Source organism: Gopherus flavomarginatus, chromosome 1, assembly GCF_025201925.1.
Source record: "Gopherus flavomarginatus isolate rGopFla2 chromosome 1, rGopFla2.mat.asm, whole genome shotgun sequence".
In the NCBI taxonomy this organism is placed as follows: domain Eukaryota; kingdom Metazoa; phylum Chordata; order Testudines; family Testudinidae; genus Gopherus; species Gopherus flavomarginatus.
The window spans coordinates 366,237,928-366,258,094 of record NC_066617.1 but is presented as its reverse complement, the minus strand read 5'-3'; the positions used below and the strand labels follow the sequence as shown (position 1 = coordinate 366,258,094).

Sequence of the window (20,167 nt, the reverse complement as noted above, 5' to 3'; positions counted from 1 at the left end):
CAAAGACATTCTTTTAAATTAATCAGAGAGATTTAGTGTGTTCATAACAATGTTCATTGCTTTTAGAAAAAGGGAACAGTAATTTACTTTGTGTGATCTCCATAACAAGAGACATGGTTATGAAATTTCACCAACTTTAAAAAAATATGTTTCCAAAGATTTTAGGTATAACAAGGATTTTGTCTTACTAAGGTACTGATTTTGCTGGAGGGTTCTTTTAAAACTAGTTTGTCGGATAGTCAGAAGTAAAGAAAGGGAACTCTTTGTCCAGCTATCTGGAAGGGAAGGACTGTTGTCCCTTTAAGGGCTCTCTTCAGTGGGGAGTGGGGGGAGAGGTGGTGAAGGGATGGACAGAAAGGACAGGAAGACTTGGAAGCACTTTTTTTTTAACTATAGTAATTAAAATGTGTATTTTAGATAAGGGAGGTCTTTTGAAGGATTTATTTAAAAAACTATGTGTGAAGATCCACACATTTAAGGCTAAAGATGATTGTGCATCTAAAACTCTATGCAAGCATTTTTTAGAAATGTGATTTTATAATCTTCATCAGCTCACTAATGAAATATTTTAAAGCAAATTTTAAACTAAGGTCCTGTAGACTGACATGTTCTGTGTAAATATTACATTAATGCACAACTGTTTTTGTCAGTAAAGTCAGAAACTGACAGTATAAAAATTTATTTGGGCATAAGCTTTCGTGGACATCTGATGAAATGGGTTCTAGTCCACAAAAGCTTATGCCCAAATAATTTGTTAGTCTTTGAGGTGACACAAGGACTCGTCCTTGTTTTTGCTGATACAGACTAACAGGACTACCACTCTGAAACCTGTCAGTATATACCTTGGGGTTGGCAAATGCCTGTTAAATGGCTTTATTACCCCTTGAATGTCTCTTTAACAGTTTCAATGTTGTGCTAATAGGTCTGGCAGGCTGGAGGTTTTTTCACTTTTAACTACTGGATTCCCTCCCAAGGAAGACTCACCAGGCTAGAGCAGCCATCTGTGGGAGCCTGCAGGAAGGGTCAAAACAGGGATAGGAAAACAAGAGGGTGGACACTAAGACCCAGTGGTGCCCCAAATTTTCAGGTGGCCTACGCAGCTGCCTATGTTGCCTATGCCTAAGGACGGCCCTGTCTACAGAAACCTGCCAATACCCGACCATCAGAAGGTGCAGGCACCTGTCCCAATCAAAAAACAGTATAAAAGGTTAAAGCAAAACTCCCCACCTAAATTGTTCACTGTAGAAGCTGCCCAAATACAGGAGACACTGGTTCCTTTGAAAAAAGAGACAAAGGAAATCCCACATCTAACTGTAAAGGAGGGAAAAAATCAACTTCTAATTCAAAACCTTCAGGATTGAGTCTTCGTGTCTCTCCAACCACAGTGGTAACAAATGTAACAACACTAAATGCCATTGCAAAATTGGGAGAACAAAGGAAAAAGGAGCTCCAGAGCAAGCAGAGGAGTTCCAGAGCTGACTCCGCCAAAGGAGATCCAGAGCAGAGCAGAGGGTGGAGATGGATGGCAGGAGAGAGATCACTTCATCTTTACCTTTTAGGTTCACTCCCTCTGGGGCACCTGGCATTGGTCACTTTCAGTGGACAGGATACTGTGCTGGATGGACCTTTAGTCTGACCCAATACGGCCGTTCTTATATTCTTATGTCTCCAATCAGCTTTTTGTGTAAGTTTCTCTATAGGTGCTGATATGGTAAGCAAGGTCCAAGCACGCTTGTCAGATTGGGTCCCACAGGCGAGTAAGGTGCAGGAATACCTGTTTCCCCTGATTCATGAAGTGCTCTGAGGCTGGCATGGGGCTGCAGTGCACATGCTCAAAGGCAGAAACAGGAGCCTGGGGAATTGGTTACTGCAGAAATTTAGGTGCCGAGTGAGTTTATGTGCCTGCAGCGTTCATGGGCTGCTGAACAGGGGTTCTGTGAATCTGGGGTTGGGAACTGATTCTGGGATTGAGGTGCCTAAAGTGACAGCTAGGTATGGATAGATATCAGCGGTCCTGGCAATCTCTGGGAAGAGATGAACAGCTTTCTGCTTGGGAGGCTCGCCTGATGTTATGAATGAATCGTCTGAGTAGTTGTGTCAGTAGAGGATGGATCTTTACAATGAACAATAGTGATGTTTGTACCCTATGGAAGTAGTTGTGGTCAATGTATTTTATGATATAGATGTGAGCAAAATAAGCAGAATTTTTTTGTGTTCACTGCATAGAGTTTTTAAATATGTCTGTAGTTTCCCTGTCCCAAAAGCTTTTATAATTTTATAACAAATTAAAGCTCTGAAATCAAATCAACAGGAAATATTAGACTTTTCATTCTGTGCACCCCCCAGATTCTACCCTCTGATATTACAATTTGCATAACAAAAGTGCCTAGAGCTCCCAACCCAGAATGTGGTCCTATTGTGCTAGGGGCTGTGCCAATCCCCAAAGCTTACAATCTAGGGCAAACAAAGGTTGGTAGAAGAAAGACAGGTAGAATGACTTGCCCATTGTCACACACAGCAGGCCAGGGGTACAGCTGGGATGAAAGCCTTGGTCTCCTCACTCCCAGCCAGCTGCCTTGTCCACGGGCCCAACCTTCCCCTCAGGTCCATAGGTACTGGACAGATGTAACTGCAGACAGATTTGTATCATTGTCTAAACCACTGTGCAACTTGTTGTCTAGAGATGAATTGAGCAGAAGTGTCTGTAATTAGGATAGTGAAGAGTAAGAATTGAATGATGTTACAATACCTGACTTTCCCAAGTTTGTCTGAGTCCCTGGCAGGCTGCTGACCCGAGCAAGAGCTGGCTGCAGTTGTAGAACTTAATCTGCACTGTTCATGACACAGGAAATGGTTTGACTTTAGCTAACAAACCTCCGTGCAGACTTTCACTTTCGGAACTAACAGCGTTTGCTTTTTTTAGGAAATAAGGGCCTGAGCTAAATCCCACTGACGTCAATGGAAAGACTCTCATTGATTTCAGTGGGCTTTGGATCAGGCCTGTTCAGAGTAAAAACGTTACTGTGAGCTAGGGCCAGGGCTCCTGAGTATTCCCAATAACACCTGTTTCCAAACAAATCCACAAAACTACCCCTGTTTTATCCTCTGTGCTTCCTGTTCTAGGGTTCTTTACCTCCCTGTCTAGCTGTTAAAGCCAAGCAATTTTGCTATCTACTGTTACAGCAATGTAGATAATGATGCTGAACTCACTAGTACAAGTGCCAAAGCTGTCAGGAACTTTGATCTTTTGCAAGATGGAGCCTGGAACAATAACAAATTGTCAACTAAAGCAGGGCTGCCCAGAGGATTCAGAGGGCCTGGGACAAAGCAATTTCAGGGGCCCTTTCCATAAAAAAAAAAGTTGTAATACTATAGAATACTATCGAATACAAATTGCCCCACTTGCCCCTCCCCCACCCCAGGAAGCCCTGGGAAAAATAAACATTTAAAAGCCTTCTGCATCATGGATAATATCTGCTTTCCTTCAAAATGTGTTGTGTTTTTTTTAATTGAAAAGCTGAAATTAGTCGGCCAAAACCTGAACATGGTTTGGGGTTTCAGAAGTGTGTGGCCAAATATTTGCTGCTTGCTGTGTTTGTTTAAAGAAACAATAAAAAAAATTCTGCTTAAAAAAAAATCCAAAACTTTTGAACCACCTCAGCTTGTGACCAAATGCCTGAGCCCATCCAGTCAGAGATTTTTCCAGGTTTCTGATACTCTGCTGGTTTTCTTGACTCGTATCTGTCTCCATAACTTTGGGTTCATTTAGCTTAGAACAAAAGAATGGCCATACTGGGTCAGACCAAAGGTCCATCCAGCCCAGTATCCTGTCTACTGACAGTGGCCAATGCCAAGTGCCCCAGAGGGAGCGAACCTAACAGGTAATGATCAAGTGATCTCTCTCCTGCCATCCATCTCCACCCTCGGACAAACAGAGGCTAGGGGCACCATTCCTTACCCATCTTGGCTAATAGCCATTAGTGGACTTAACCTCCATGAATGTATCTGTTTCCTACAGACTGGCTCCATGGGGTCCCTCACAAACTGGAGACAGTTACTGCGGGTTTGTCTTTAGTACAGCTTATATACATATTCCACGAACTGAGCATTTGAGCTTGTTCCAGAATCTGGGATGAGCCTATGTTGTGAAAACTGAAATGCTCAAAATAGCACACGCATGTGAATGGACACAGAGTGCTAAAATTAAATTAACCCAGGGCTAAAGGCTAATCAGGGCTAAAGGCAGAGAGAGGCCTGGAGCCAGAACTGGAGGGCTCAGAGTCAGGAGGAGGCCTGGGAGACTGGGGGCAGTGAAGCCTGCGGCCAGAGGTGAGTTGCCTCAGATGAGGAGGAAGCCAGCAGCAGTGTTAGTAAAGCCTAGGGGGCGTTTGGAGTTTGAGGGGCTGCAGGGAGAGGGGGAAGACCTCGGTAGTCCCTCTCCTGACAGTAAAGAGTAGAGAGACCTGAGGGGAACAGGAAGGCTCTTACAGGGTGAGGAGGAGGCCCAAGCAAGGCAGAAATTGGTTTAATTTTGCTCTTTTTGTTTGGGATCCTGTTGGGTGATTCCATGGGGGATCCCTGCGAGTCTAGCCCTGAAAGAAGAGTGAGCCAGGAGAGGCTGTGCGGACTGGAAAGAGGCTGTGGTAGGAAGATATCCATGGAGGCACCAGCAAGGAGTCTGATGGAGCAGACCTTTGCTGCTGGTCAGAAGGTCCCTGGACTGGAACCGTTTAGTGGGAGGGCTGGGGTCTGCGGAAGGGGATGTGGGGCTCTGATTAGACAAACACCTGTCCGAGGTGGTCTCAGTGCTCTTGGTCCAGACTCAGCACATAAGGCTGCACCAGATGACCTCTTGAGGTCCCTTCCAGCCCTACAAGTCTATGGGTCTAAGGCAGTATGGCTGCCTGCATAGCCTTGAGCAGAAACACAAGAAAACACAAAGTGCTTCACTGGCAAAGCTCAAGAGTTTACCTGAGAGATTCCCAGCCAGGTTTGAAGACAGAAGTATGTCAAGGGGATCAGCAGAGGCCTCAGCATTATTCCAACTTTCCCGGTGCAGCTGCAGGAGAATCCATCAGGAACGTAAGTGGAGATTTGGGGGGAAAGAACACATCAAACCAAACATTCTCCCGATTGTTTCACTGTGATCCATTGTTCCACATTCAGTAACTGGGATTTCCCAGGCAGGAATTGCTAATCTCATGGATGGCAGCCCAGCCATAACGGAGGTGAGTTTGATCCTGAAATACAGTTCTCAGCTGGAGGGGTGGGGAGTAGTTGTGAGGAAATCCTGCTTTCACTTCCTAGGGGGTGGAAATACTGTACCTAGTGCTGCTGTGTTTACTTGAAACTGCTGCTGCACAATACACAGAACCCGACAGACCCGGCAGGGTGAGCCCCCAAGAGAATGGGGCTAAAATAATGATATAACTGAACAGTTCAGTGCCTCACTCAAGTGCCTGGTCAAGCGTTTGCTCAGCAACTACCCTATACACTCTGCACCTCCCTGCTTAGTTCTGCCCCGTAGCTAATGGGGTGATCGACAACTCAGACGTCAAACACCAGGGCTGATCCTAGGCCCAATGGTCAGAGCCATACAACCCTCTCAGAGACACAAACACACAGACCTCTGTCACCTGGCCCGGTCAGGGACCCAAACCCCAGCCACACGACCCACATGGAGACAAACAGCAAATGGAACAACACTCAACTCCCCAAGTCCCTTTACCTCCATGCACCAGATCCACAGCTACACCCTGCAAAACTCCCCTGCTTGCCTCTCCTGTTCACTTGCTGAGCTGATCCCTTGTTTAGAGGGTCTGCTGGGGAGTTGGGTCCTTGGGGGCAGATTTTTCTGGCCAGGGAAAGGGAGCCAGGCATAGGAATTTGGATCCTGGGGGAGAGCCAGTGACATAGGGACTAGGGCATGGCAGTGTCTTGCTCAGGGAAAGCAGGGACAGAGTCAGGAATGGGGAGTAACAGAGACTTCCACTGCACACATGGAAATGCCGTCACTCCCCTGGCCTTTGCCCGTAAAGGGGAGGGTGGAGGCTGGTGCTCTCCCCCCCATGGTGTAGCTGAGGGGTTGGCGTGGTGTGGGTGACTGTACATGGGGTGATGGGATGGATGTGCACACAGAGTGAATGGATACGAAATGTAGGGGTGTGATGTGTGTACTGAACGGGTGGGTGTGTCATAAAGGGAAGGGTAACCACCTTCCTGTATACAATATTATAAAATCCCTCCTGGCCTGAGGCACCAAATCTTATTACTTGTAAAGGGTTAAGAAGCCCAAATGCCTGACTGGCACCTGACCCAAAGGACCAATAAGGGGACATGATACTTTCAAATCGGGGGATGGAGGAGGCTTTGTTTTGTCTGTTCTTTGTCTGTCTGTTCTATGTGCTTGCCAGAGCCAGATCAAGAAAGCAAGCAATCCAACTCCATTAGGATTAGTTAGTACTAGCAAGGGAATGCGTTAGCTTGCTTTTATTTTGGCTTGTGATTTTCTCTGTGTTGAGAAGGAGGTGTATTCCTGGTTTTCTTTTTGTAACTTTAAAGTTTTGACCAGAGGGAAATCCTCTGTGTTTTGAATCTGATTGCCCTGTGAGATTATCTTCCATTCTAATTTTACAGAGGTGCTTCTTTTGACTTTTTTCTTTCTAATAAAGTTTTGGGGTTTTTTAGAATCTGATTGGGTTTTTTAGTGTCCTAAAAAAACCCAAGGTTGGTCTGTGCTCACCTTGTTTATTCTCAAGCCTCCCCAGAAAAGGATGTATAGGGCTTGGGGGGATATTATGGGGGAGTAGGAACTCCAAATGGTCCTTTCCCTGAGTTTTGTCTAATCACTTGGTGGTGGCAGTGTTACCTAATCCAAGGTACAAGGGAGAATTTGTGCTTTGGGGAGTTTTTAACCTAAGCTGGTAGAAATAAGCTTAGGGGTCTTTCATGCGGGTCCCCACATCTGTACCCCAGAGTTCAGAGTGGGGAGGGAACCCTGACAGGGTGGAAAATGAATCTAAATACATTTCATATTTCTATTAAAAACAAAGGACCAGGTGATGCTTCTTTGTTTGAAATGGCTCTCCCACAGTAGTTTGACATTGCCAAAAATATCTGAGCTTTGACACATTTTGGGGGATACAGCCACATTCTCAGTGGTTCACATTTTCTTTTTTAAGGACTAGGTCTCCTTTTTTAATGTAAGTACAAATAAATGCCTGATTCTCAAGGAGAGAACACCGCCTTCCCACTGTAAAACCCCACATCTGTACCCTTTTCCAAACCTCAGACTGATTTTTTACACATTTCCTCTTTCTGTCCGAGCCATCTTGCTGTAGCACCAGTAATGGAGTTGCTCTCCAAAGACTCCGTTGGCTACAACTTTGCCTGGGGTTTGCAGTAGAGTTGAAGGTTCTGCAAAATACTTAATACAATTCCAGATTGTGTTACGTTTCAGACATCTTCTCTAGGGCTGATGGGAGGATAATGTCGATTTTCCCAGTCCCTGCCCCTAGAAATTCTATGATATATCACTAAAATGTGGATACATTTTCATTCTATTACAGGATTGTCTTCTCCCTAATGTAGACTTCTCGCAGTATAGAAGCATAATGTAGGCCTTGCTGGAGTCCTAGGCCTAGCTAACAGTGTGAATCAAAGGCCATGAACCAGAGTAGGCCTGGCCTGGCCAATATAGCAACACACCAGGTACTGGCGAACACCAAGTAAGCACCTTCCTGACTGGAGATGATGGTACAGGACTCCCAGAGTTCTCAAGTATCGCTGTGAACACATTCCTAGGAGATGGTACAGGGACACGCCGATCCTGAGTAGGATAAGGATGGGATGATAGGAGAGTGGATGGGGATGTTTTGGTGGAACTAGCAGGTACCAGGATAAGGCCAGTAACCAACCACATCTGGAGTGCAATACATCTATATTCATGTATATAAGGAGAAGCCATAGGAAGGGCACCTTTGTCCAGTTGAGGGGGCAGTGTCCCAGTGCACTGACTGAGCTGGTCCATTGTCGCAGGCATATATATGTTAGTGTTCCTGCAGCGCCTAAGGGGCTCTAGGGCCGTGTTTTGTTGACAATAAACCTGGCCGAGCACTTTCGCCACCAAACCAAGCCTCTGGTCTTTCCTTATGAGTAACATTGAGGCCTGCTGAATCAGCAAGCTGTGCTCTTTGCTTATGCATGTAACACTGAAGCTCCAAGAATCATAGAATTTTAGGACTGGAAAGGTACTTGAGAGGTCTTCTAGTCCAGGCCTCTGCATGGCAGGGCTGAGTATTATCTAGACCATCCCTGACAGGTGTTTGTCTAACCTGCTCTTAAAAATCTCCAATGATGGAGATTCCACAATCTCCCTAGGCAATTTATTTCAATGTTTAAGTACCATAATAGTTAGGAAGTTTTTCCTAATGTTCAGCCTAACCTGCCATTTTTGCAATTTAAGCCCATTGCCTCTTGTCCTATCCTCAGAGGTTAAAAAGAACAATTTTTCCTCTCCTCCTTGTAACAACCTTTTATGTACTTGAAAACTGTTATCATGTCCCCTCTCAGTCTTCTCTTCTCCAGACTAAACAAACCCAATTTTTTCGATCTTCCCTCCTAGGTCATGTTTTCTAGACCTTTAATTGTTTTTGTTGCTCTTCTCTGGACTTTCTCGAATTCGTCCACATCTTTCCTGAAATGTAGCACCCAAAACAGGACACAATACTCCAGTTGAAGCTTTATCAGCACAGAAAGGATAGGAAGAATTATTTCTCGTGTGTTGCTTACAACACTCCTGCTACTACATAAGACCCAGTATGGCCATTTTTATGTTCTTATCTCTTTCAAGGAAATAGATTAGGTTCATTTGACACAATTTGTTCTTGACATATCCATGCTGACTGTTACTTATCACGTTCTTATCTTGTAAGTGTTTGCAAATCAATTGCTTAATTAGCTGTTCCATTATCTTTCCAGGTACTGAAGATAAGCCGACTGGTCTGTAATTCCCTGGATTGTCCTTATTCCCCTTTTTATAGATGGACACTATATTTGCCCTTTTCCAGTCCTCTGGAATCTCTCTCGCCTTCCATTACTTTTTGGAAATAATTGCTAGTGGTTCAGATATCTCCATAGTCGGCTCCTTGAGTATTCTAGGATACATTTCATCAGGTCCTGGTGACTTGAAGAAATCTAACTTGTCTAAGTAATTTTAAGTTGTTCTTTCCCTATTTTAGCCTCAGATCCTACTTCTTTTTCATGTGCATTCACTATGTTAGATGTTCAATTGGTACTCACCTTTTTGGTGAAAACTGAAACAAAAAAGTCATTTAACATATCTTCCATTTCCACATTTTCTGTTATTGTTCACCCCACTCATTGAGTAACAGGCCTACCCTGGCATTGTTCTTTCCCTGGCTTCTAATATATTCATAGACTGTTTTGTTTTTACCCTTTATGTCTCTAGCTAGTTTAATCTTGTTTTGTGCCTTGGACTTTACTTTGTCCCTACCTACATGGACAGCAGCACTGAGCAGCTGTAATAACTTAGCAGCCTAGACAGTGTTACCGCAGCAATGACATTCAACAGCACTTAACACATAATACTGCAGATGTTTTTCTATATGTTATTTATTTAAGGTGATACCTTGTAAATGTATTGAACAGTACCTTAAGTGAGGAGGCTGCTGGTTCCTCACAAACTCAGAGGCAGGGTAGTAGTATATACCTTGATAGTATTCATCACCATGTATTTTTGACAGGTTTCCATGACACATTTTAGGCTTCTGTCCCACCCTCCATTCCCATTCCTGTTTGTGTTGAGGCCCAGGGTGTGTTAAAAAAAAAACAAGGGAATTCCCAAAGAAAAAAAAACTTTGGTCCAGACTCATAGACTCATAGACTCTAGGACTGGAAGGGACCTCGAGAGGTCATCGAGTCCAGTCCCCTGCCCTCATGGCAGGACCAAATACTGTCTAGACCATCCCTAATAGACATTTATCTAACCTACTCTTAAATATCTCCAGAGATGGAGATTCCACAACTTCCCTAGGCAATCTATTCCAGTGTTTAACTACCCTGACAGTTAGGAACTTTTTCCTAATGTCCAACCTAAATCTCCCTTGCTGCAGTTTAAGCCCATTGCTTCTTGTTCTATCATTGGAGGCTAAGGTGAACAAGTTTTCTCCCTCCTCCTGATGACACCCTTTTAGATACCTGAAAACTGCTATCATGTCCCCTCTCAGTCTTCTCTTTTCCAAACTAAACAAACCCAATTCCTTCAGCCTTCCTTCATAGGTCATGTTCTCAAGACCTTTAATCATTCTCGTTGCTCTTCTCTGGACCCTCTCCAATTTCTCCACATCTTTCTTGAAATGCGGTGCCCAGAACTGGACACAATACTCCAGTTGAGGCCTAACCAGCGCAGAGTAAAGCGGAAGAATGACTTCTCGTGTCTTGTTTACAACACACCTGTTAATGCATCCCAGAATCACATTTGCTTTTTTTGCAACAGTATCACACTGTTGACTCATATTAAGCTTGTTGTCCACTATGACCCCTAGATCTCTTTCTGCCATACTCCTTCCTAGACAGTCTCCTCCCATTCTGTATGTGTGAAACTGATTGTACCTTCCTAAGTGGAGCACTTTGCATTTATCTTTATTGAACTTCATCTTGTTTACCTCAGACCATTTCTCCAATTTGTCCAGATCATTTTGAATTTTGACCCTGTCCTCCAAAGCAGTTGCAATCCCTCCCAGTTTGGTATCATCCGCAAACTTAATAAGTGTACTTTCTATGCCTCAAAAGTATTTCGATTCCTAATTTCCACAGATTCCAATGGAAGTTAGGAGCCTAAATAAGTTTGAGGCTCTGGGTCTTTGTTACCAAGTGATGGCAGAGCTAACGTCTCTTAAACGTTTAAAAGTAATAGAACCCAGCTGTGTGTCTGTGTCATTGTCTTGTGAGCAGCAGCACTGCCACTGCTGGCCTCAGAGGATAGCTCTTCCAAGAGGTCTGTGGCTAACGCTGCTTTGTCACCCCACTCTGATAGTTTTCATTTCCACTGAACTGAGAAGGATGTGGCTACTAGGGGCTGAGGGCTACTGGCTTCACACTTCCCTGAAGATGAGAGGGATGGGCAGGAACTGAGTTCACACCTTTGCTGCTGCTATTGGGTTTAAGGTGACTTGCAAAGGGGGAAACAAACTATGTTTGTATTTTGTTTGTCTCTCACATCTTTAAGATAGACAAAGGGGACCTGAATCTTTTAAAATTCTGGTTGGTTCATTTTGTACTTCAGAAATGTGGAGAATATCAAGCCTTTTTGTTGTTGTTGTTGTTGTTGCTAGAGAACTCCTTGGAGGAGGACAGAACTAGAGTGGGAGAATTTTCATCCCTCAGTGAAAGGGCATCAGGGTTCTCACACAGAGAGTTTTTCTCCCAAGTGTCTGTCAGACATTTGAGTTAAATAGGTGTAGAAAAATCAGGCCTTTGGGCTTTTTTATTACATCCCCCAATGACTTCAGATGGAATTGGAGGCACCCAGCTCAAAGATCTTCCAATTCTCCTGCGGCCAGGACCTGAATTTCCAACATAAAACTAAAGCAGGAAAAACATTTACCAATGAAGGGGTGAAGGATAACACCCCCCTTCTTTCTCCATGACAAAGGGTTTGTTCTGCTGCTTATTTTCCTTTTGAAAGTCACCTTCAAAGTTTATTCTGGATGGTTTTTTTTCCTCCCTTCCATGCTCCAAATTTGATTAATGTTTTCATAAACACTACCCATCAAACTACCGGATTTAATCTAGCAGACAAAGGTGCGATGAGACCCACTGGTTAGAAGCTGAAGTTAGCAAAGGTCCAACAGAAAAGAAGACACATTTTTACAGGGAGAGCAATTAATCTTTGGACCAGTTTGCCACAGGCCATGGCAGATTCTCCATTTAAATGGAGCCTGGATGTTTCTCTAAAAGACATGTTGTAGCTCAGAGAGAGGTGATTGGCCTCAATGCAGGAATCACCAAGTGAGACTCTGTATGTAGTGTCACAGGTCAGAGTCTGATCATAATGCTCCCTTCTGGCCTTCAAATCTGTGAAGGTATCTGTGAGCTAGAGCAGTAGATGGAGAAGAGACAGAGCCTCCATGAAAGCCACTAGGGGACTTCACTGTTACCTCACTTTTATGAGCGATGCGCTCACGTGATGAGCAGCAGGAGGAGACCTTACCATCAATAGATTCTGGCCCTGTCATTCTGAGTGAGCTCTGTTGCATTGATAACAGGGGGCTGACACGTGTTTCAATACTTGGGCTTAAAAATTTACCTAGATTGTGAGCTCAACTGTTAGAAAGGTCAAGAAGCAAAAGAAAAATTGAGAGCAACAAATGTTAATGGGAAAAGCTGTCAAAGGGGCATGTGCCAAATTAGTCCAGACAAAAAGATCTCCTAATGTAATTCAAGGGCCGTGTGAAGATCGTGCCTAGTAAACAAGGAAAGCGTAGGACTGGACGTGGATGAACCAGAATCGGTGTTCTGTAAATTAGGCTTAGTTCATGGACCAGGCAATGATGGATGGGCTATTTCACCCACCGGTCCCCTTTGTGGGCCTGCCCCAAGAGACTGTGGGGGGAGGCTGGCTACCTACATAGCAGTCTAGTTAGAACTTGTTAAAAAATAGGGTGTCATTAATTACAGCAAATTTATTAAATAAGTGGCATCAAACATCAGCTCAGCACAGCAGCTGCTCACGTCTGCAGCCCAGATGACACAAAGCGGGGGTTCAGAGTGAACTATAACATGGGATGGACGCATAGTAAATACCACCAAGTAGGAGGCTTTGTCTGTAAATGCAGAAAGCAAATCCAGCAGATGATTTCTCATGCCCTCTAGTGGTGATGTGTTGACAAATCATTGGCAGGCTGCAAGCTCTTAGCGTCCAAAATATCCACCCAGATTTGAAAAAATCTTGTTTTCTGATTGGTCCTCTGGTCAGGTGTTTTAGGTCACTGCTTGTTAACCCTTTTATAGGTGAATGAGACATTAACCCTTAGCTATCTGTTTATGACAAGGGTGTCATTAATTACAGCAAATTTATTAAATAAGTGGCATCAAACATCATCTCAGCACAGCAGCTGCTCATGTCTGCAGCCCAGATGACACAAAGTGGGGGTTCAGAGTGAACTATAACATGGGATGGACGCATAGTAAATACCACCAAGTAGGAGGCTTTGTCTGTAAATGCAGAAAGCAAATCCAGCGGAAGATTTCCCATGCTCTCTAGTGGTGATGTGTTGACAAATCATTGGCAGGCTGCAAGTTCCCAAGCTGGGGAAGGTCAGCTTACTACCCATCAAGCCCTGGCTGTCTAATAGCATATTGGAACATAAGTGGGCTGCACAAGGGACCGAAAAAGAGCAAAGCAACATTTCACATTGTTTCTGCTTCAGCATATCCAGGCCGAAGTGCTCCGGATGTCAGATTCTGCCTGAAATCCTTCACAGCACTAGGCCCACCGTCGCCCTTTCTTTCCTGGAACGCAAAGAGAAGGCCTGTGTTAATTGCAGTCTGACTCAGCCTGGGTCATCCGTGGGGGGAAAATGGGGCAATTTGCCCCAGGCCCCGGGCCCTGCAGGCGCCCCCACGAGAATATAGTATTTTATAGTATTGCAACTTTTTCTAATGGAAGGGGCCCTCGAAATTGCTTTGCCTCCGCCCTCCTGAATCCTCTGGGTGGCCATAGACTCAGCCTGTTTAGTGACCTCATTGGGAAACCCTTTGGGACAGAACGCCCCAGAGACAGCAACTCCCCTGCCAACCTGACGGGTTGCATTCACAGTAAAATGGTAACTGAGGTTCACTCGGTAAGTGAGAGCTAGAACAAGCCGGACATTGGAGAGCAGCATGCTGAAGATACCGGAAGTGCCCATGTCTTTTTTCAGGAATATAAGGAACAGCTCAACCGCTGAGAAAGGGTTATTGTTTGTGGTGAAGGCATGAGGCTGGGAGTCACCATCTCTGCCATTGATTAGCGACCTGCAGTTCCCACACCTGTGCAAGGCGGGTTCTGCCTACATCCCCAGGATGCTGCCGGGATGCGCTGAATCCTTGCAAGGAAGGTGTGGTAGGAGAGCAGTGGATTACTGCTGCCGTGTATATGAGGAGAACCGCAATGCTTTTTGAGAGAGCAGAAAAAGCCACACAGGGGTTTCCTGTCTAACCCCGTCAGAGAGATGTCACCACGTGCTGCAGCATCGACACGCTCCATTAGCCCAGCGGATGAACAGAAAAATGGGCGTGTGGCTAAGACTATGGGTGGGTGCTCAGGAGATCTGGGTTCAGTCCCTGGCCCTGCAGTGGACTCCCTGGGTGATCATGGCTAGGTCACTTCATCTAGCCGGTGCTTCCATTTCCCATTGGTAACAGAGGAGCAAGGATCCTTCCTTTCTCCCACCTGTTGTCTGTTTTGTCCATTTAGACTGAGAGATGTTCAGGGCAAGGCTCTGTGTTTTATAGCACAACCGGGCCTGGTCTCACACTATGCACTACTAGAATACAGATCATAACTTTCTTCTTCTTGCCCAGGCAGTAACAAATCTCTTCCCAGCCTGGCTCCAGGAGTTAGAAAGGCCCCTTCATGAATTGCCCAGTCAATTCTAAAACATGTCCAGCCTGTCTCCCAGCCTGCCTAGCACCAGAATGGGAGACGGCTTAGTGATGGCTGAGGGACATTCATCACCCCCCCCCCCATGCTTGTTCTTCTCTGCCCTGCCCCCTCACTACCCTCAGAAACCTCACCCACCCAGCAGATGTGGGGTGGGAGTAGCTGACACAGGAGCATCTTATACTGCCCTTACACCAGCAAGAGAAATTCTCTGCTGGCCGCCACCTTTTGCACCACCTGAGATTGTCCCAGAATAACCTGATTCCAGGAGCAAGGGCTTTAAGAAGAAACCCAACTAGCATGAGACTTGTGATAAAAATACCCCAAGAGATGACACCACTGAAGTGACAACCCAGGGTGGGGAGAATTGGACCCAAAGTCTCCTACTGACCTTCTATGTAGGCGCAGTTGTAAAGGCTGAAGGTCCGGTTTGTGCTGTGGAGGACAAACATGTTGCTGTTCTTGTCCTGGATGAAGTGGGACACCCTAAATCTCTCATAGACTGGAATCAGCACTTCTTCCTCATCTGGGATATAAGAGATGTTTGTGATGGGGACCCCGAAGCACGTCCGGATGGTGAAGAATGTGTCCGAGCCAAATCTCTGAGCTACGTCCCAGTCTGAAGATGACGAAGTAAATGTCCCAAATCGGACCATGTCACCTATGTCATTGGGTTTGTAGTGGAGAGAATGGACTCCCCGGTACACCTCCCGCTCGTACATCTTAGCACAGTCTCCCTTCAGGAGCTGCAACGCTCTGGTCAAATAAAAATGAAGGGCTTTGAATGGGAAATGTTTGAGATAATAAGCTCGGGATTTACCAGCCTCTCTCACAGCTTTGTTGAATTCCTGGTACAAAGGTATCTTACCTCCGCTGGTATAGGCCAGGACTGCTATTCCATTCTCATCCTTAAATCCTATAGGCAGAAAGAGATTTTTCTTCTTATTATTCCATTGTTTTTTCGCAGCTTCCCAGCTTTTGCTAAACACCTTGTGCGTTGATTTCTCTTGCCGCAGCAGTTTAGACTTGATTATATTTTCCATTACTTCTGTGCAGCCGATATACTGGTCATCAAAAGCATCGTATGCCATGTCCAGCACTGGCTGGCAATTCACCTGGAATGACACAGCATATCAAACACTGGGGGTGGATGGCTGCCGGGCTCCCAGCATGGCTAGCACCAGTGGAACTGGGCTGGGCCAGCCACCATGAGACATTTTTTCTGAATTTCCCTGGTATAAACAAGGTGAGAGAGAGAGAGAGAGAGAGAGAGAGAGAGCGCCCCTTATCGAACAAACTCATAAGCAGGGCCCTACCAACTTCATAGCCATGAAAAAAGCGTCACGGACTGTGAAATCTGGTCTCTCCCCATGAAATCTGATCTTTTCTGTGCTTTTACCCTATACCATACAGATTTCACAGGGGAGACTAGTATTTCTCAAATTGGGGGTCCTGACCCAAAAGGGAGTTGCCAGCGGTCACAAGGTTATTTTAGGGGGGGTCGCAATATTGCCACCCTTACTTCTCTGCTGCCTTCAGAGCTGGGCTCCCGGCCAGCAGCCACTGCTCTCCAAATGCCCAGTTCTGAAGGCAGCGCCGCCACCAGCAGCAGCACAGAAATAAGGGTAGCAGCACCGCAACACCCCCTATAATAATCTTGCAAACCCCCCAAAACTCCTTTATGGGTCAGGACCCCAACAATTACAACACCATGAAATTTCAGATTTAAATAGCTGATATCATGAAATTTACGATTTTTTAAATTCTAGGACCGTGAAATTGACCAAAACGGACTGTGAATTTGGTAGGGCCCTACTCATTAGCCTTGTTTATACTTGGGAAATTCTGAAAATACAAAGCTCAAGAGTGTGAGAGAGAAAGTGTGTCCCCCTTAACCTCCCCACCCCCGCCACACACATAGTATTTCTGTTGAGAGATTCATTAGTCGCAGCAGAATACAAAGTGCATGAGATCCGGGCACAAAGAAAAGCTTACATTCTCAGAGACTTTCCTGGAGCCCCCCATGCCCTACCCCCATCTGGGACTCCAGGCTTCAGCTGCGGGGTGAGGAGTCTCAGGGTCCTACAGAGGGGCGCCAGGACTCAAGGCTTAAGCCATGTGGTAGTGGGGCTCTGGGACTTTAGCCCCACAGTGTGGGGGGTCACTGGGGTTTGAGGCTTCAGCCCTGTGGTGGTGGGGGTGCTGGGACACTGGGGCTCAGCGTTTCAGCTCCCTGGGGCATGCCAAGGCTCCTACGGGTTTGAAAATATTGACCACAGCTCCAGCCCCGACAGCCCCAGCTAAATTTAATTCCTGGTACAAAGCATTTCCCGGGTGAGGGCATCTGCTCCGCAGTGAGGTTCCAGTGGAGGCTAGACTAATCCAGGTCTGACCACCATTAGTAAACACAGACATACCTTCCTCTTGGACAGAACTTCTCCACCAAACCCAGGACAACATTCCCAGCATCAGCCAGCCCATTCTACCTCCTCCAGTGCTCCTCCCACAAATAAACCAAGAGAAAACCCTGATCCAAACAGAGTTTTCTATAACCCTAGAAGAGAGAGGAGCCAGAGACTCCAGGAAGTCCCCCAAGGAACCTCACAATTGCCAAATCCTTTTAGATGGAAAGTTGTCAGGTACTAGGGTCAGCACAAAGATACATAACTAGACAGCATTAGGTCTCACCAACATTATAGCATAGATTGAGTTACCTGAGGGATGTCCATCAATGTGTGAGCGCAAAGGTAAGTCACGGTGATCAGCAAAAATGTCATCTTCACCTGGGGGACAGGAAGAAAATTCCACAAGAATCTCAACACCAACCAAGAGAAATGTCTGCCCTGGCTCCTTTGTTCCAAGGTGATTGGGGTCATTTATGGAGACTCCCCTGAGCCACCTCAGGAGAGGGATGGGTATCTGGAGAGGAGGAACTCTTGTAAACAAGCAAAGACCTTTACAGGCTGGGGAAAGAGTTGGGCAAAAACTTTCCTTTGTTTCTTTTTGAAGTTGAAATACAGACGTGTTTCATTTCCTTAGGATTAAATTTTGAGAAGTCATGAGTGATTTTTAGCAGTGTAACTTGAGACACCTTCAGAGCCTCCCACCCCCAAAGATCTGACCCCTTTCAGATCTTTTCAGTTGGGTCTCCAAAAATCGTGGCCCTCAAATCACAAGCCACTCTTAAAACCCTAGGTCTGAGTGAAGAGACAAGGTTGACCTGTCGCCATGCTTCCCCCAGGGGGCTTACCCCAGGGATGGACTTGACCCAAAGAGTTAAAGATGTAACTGTACCTGCAGGTCCAAAGGCTGGATGGTCCTGGGAAGCTCAGAGTGAAACTCAGACCAAGGAACTCACTCTCTTATACTGTGCTGAACCTGCAGAGACTGTTCCTGTGAGTCTACTCACTCCTTCCCCACCCTCAGACAGGAAACCACCTCGCTGCCTTTCACAGTCTTCTGTTTGTCGCAGGAGCGAGAGACCACATTGCCCAGATTCTAATACACCCGGAAGCCCAGCCAGCGCTGCCCAGGACATGCCAGCATCTGGGGCGGATCCGACAGACACCCTTTACAGCCCCTGGGAGCCTTCCCATTGATTTAAACAGGGGCCCTGGATGGGGCTCCAAATGCACAGGCTGAGCCATTTCAAAGGATGGGGGGTTCCCCCACCTCCCTAAAGTGACTATTTCCCAGGGGACTCTCCTGCCCTTGCCAGCAGTGGAGGACACAGCTGAGCCGTTCTGAGAGCAGTTCTCGCCAGAGACCACCCCAGGGGAGCCCCCTACACTACAAAGTTGTCCCTTTTGGGCCCAGGGGCTAGTCCAAGTTTGGGGGCCCCCAGGGCATTCCAGCTGGGAGCAGCAACTGCTAGCAGTCAGGTATTCCGTGGCTGCAGGTCTGTTGATTTACAAAGACTGTCCCAAGTCCTGTGTCTGCGAACACACAAGGAATCAAACAGCATGAAATAATTTATTTTGCTCACAGCACCAAAAATGCTCCTTGCAGCCCATACCCAGGACCCAAAATCCTCTCTTCAGGTTTCTACCAGGGTCTGCTACCGGGCTTTCAGCTGCTCCTTTAGACTTTCCCTCTCTCCAGTCTTCTTGTCTGCTCTGTTTCTTGCCCTCCTGCCTCCTGCAAACACAGCTGACCCCAGGTCTCCTAGTCCTTGCATTGGCAGGCAGGGAGACTCCCTCAGTCCATATGGGTTTGCTGCCACCTGCCACACGGCTTCATGCCTTGGGAGGTTCCCCCGCCATCCTCAGCTGTTTCTCCTCCCTAAAGAGGTCTGCCTGCTCTTGCTGTCAGCGTGGGTGAGCTCAGCACCCATTGGCTTTAACAAGGTCCGTGGTTGTCTATGTTCCTAGACCCAGTTGATGACAGCCATGCACATCTTTCAATGTAACAGTTTCAATATTTACAAGTCCTACATCTGCCCCCTAGATAGCCGTGTCTTACCTGCAAGGTTTAAATTTAAAGAGGCGCACAGGATCCCAGGATATCATAGGAGTGGCAGCTGTGATGGTGAAGTTCGTTCCAGCCCTTTCTTTCAGTCAGCCAGTGTCACAGTAGCCCCCACAGTCTCTTGTGGTGGGCCCCAAAAGAGAACTGGTGGGTGGAATAGCCCATCCCTCATTGCCTGGTCCATGAACTAAGCCTAATTTACAACACACCAATGCTGGTTCATCCGCATCCAGTCCCACTTTTCTTGTTTACCAGGCACGATCTTCACACGGCATCTGAATTATATCAGGACACCTTTTTGTTTAGACTAATTCGGTGTGTGCCCCTTTGGCACCTTTTCCCATGAACATTTGTTGCTCTCAATTTTTCTTTTGCTTCTTGACCTTTCTAACAGTTGAGCTCACAATCTAGGTAAATTTTTAAGCCCAAATATTGAAACACGTGTCAGCCCCCTGTTATCAATGCAACAGAGCCCACTCAGAATGACAGGGCCAGATTCTATCGATTGTAAGGTCTCCTCCTGCTGCTCATCACGTGAGTGCTTCGCTCATAAAAGTGAGGTAACAGTGAAGTCCCTAGTGGCTTTCATGGAAGCTCTGTCTCTTCTCCATCTGCTGCTCTAGCTCACAGATACCTTCGCAGATTTGAGGCCTGAAGGGAGCATTTGATCAGACTCTGACCTGTGAAACTACATACAGAGTCTCACTTGGTGATTCCTGCATTGAGGCCAATCACCTCTCTTTGAGCTACAACATGTCTTTTAGAGAAACATCCAGGCTCCATTTAAATGGAGAATCTGCCATGGCCTGTGGCAAACTGGTCCAAAGGTTAATTGCTCTCCCTATTAAAATGTGTCGTCTTTTCTGTTGGACCTTTGCTAACTTCAGCTTCTAACCAGTGGGTCTCATCGCACCTTTGTCTGCTAGATTAAATCCGGTAGTTTGATGGCTTGTCTTTATGAAAACATTGATCAAATTTGGAGTGTGGAAGGGAGAAAAAAAAACATTCCAATAAACTTTGAAAGTGACTCTCAAA

The 20,167-nt window shown here is 46.0% G+C and overlaps 2 protein-coding genes across 7 annotated transcripts in view; both read right to left on the bottom strand.

The window, feature by feature from the left end:
* LOC127044971 (ecto-ADP-ribosyltransferase 5-like) overlaps positions 1–6,039 on the bottom strand; it is a 74,357-nt gene extending 68,318 nt beyond the window's left edge. For 2 of the 5 annotated variants that reach the window (XR_007772639.1, XM_050940975.1), the window contains exon 1: positions 5,729–5,749. Coding sequence is in view for 3 of the 5 variants with exons in the window: in XM_050940975.1 (XP_050796932.1) it covers positions 5,729–5,734 (6 nt within the window). In the remaining 2 variants the exon portion in view is untranslated. Of the gene's footprint in view, positions 1–4,971; positions 5,166–5,502; positions 5,682–5,728 lie in introns of those variants that run through there. The other 3 variants (XM_050940398.1, XM_050941104.1, XM_050941190.1) reach the window with 3 other exon arrangements.
* A 6,915-nt stretch (positions 6,040–12,954) lies between these two features.
* LOC127032942 (ecto-ADP-ribosyltransferase 5-like) lies at positions 12,955–18,232 on the bottom strand. 2 transcript variants are annotated; one of them, XM_050920721.1, is made up of 4 exons: positions 17,960–18,232; positions 17,380–17,448; positions 15,057–15,780; positions 12,955–13,533 (listed from the first exon to the last, which is right to left on the bottom strand). In XM_050920721.1, exons 2-4 carry the CDS (start codon positions 17,440–17,442, stop codon positions 13,508–13,510), a joined length of 813 nt encoding a protein of 270 aa, XP_050776678.1. In that variant the 5' UTR covers positions 17,443–17,448; positions 17,960–18,232; the 3' UTR covers positions 12,955–13,507. The 2 variants fall into 2 exon arrangements, with proteins under 2 accessions (XP_050776678.1, XP_050776593.1); XM_050920636.1 differs by lacking the exon at positions 17,960–18,232 and having other exon boundaries at positions 17,380–17,541.
* Between the last annotated feature and the right edge of the window lie 1,935 nt (positions 18,233–20,167).

Excerpts from the sequence above, each read along its gene's own strand:
- LOC127032942 (XM_050920636.1), bottom strand. The coding sequence starts at position 17,541 with ATGACCCCAATCACCTTGGAACAAAGGAGCCAGGGCAGACATTTCTCT. Across the intron at positions 15,781-17,379 it reads CATTGATGGACATCCCTCAG|GTGAATTGCCAGCCAGTGCT; the intron begins GTAACTCAATCT and ends GTGTCATTCCAG. Across the intron at positions 13,534-15,056 it reads CAACTGCGCCTACATAGAAG|GAAAGAAAGGGCGACGGTGG; the intron begins GTCAGTAGGAGA and ends TTTGCGTTCCAG.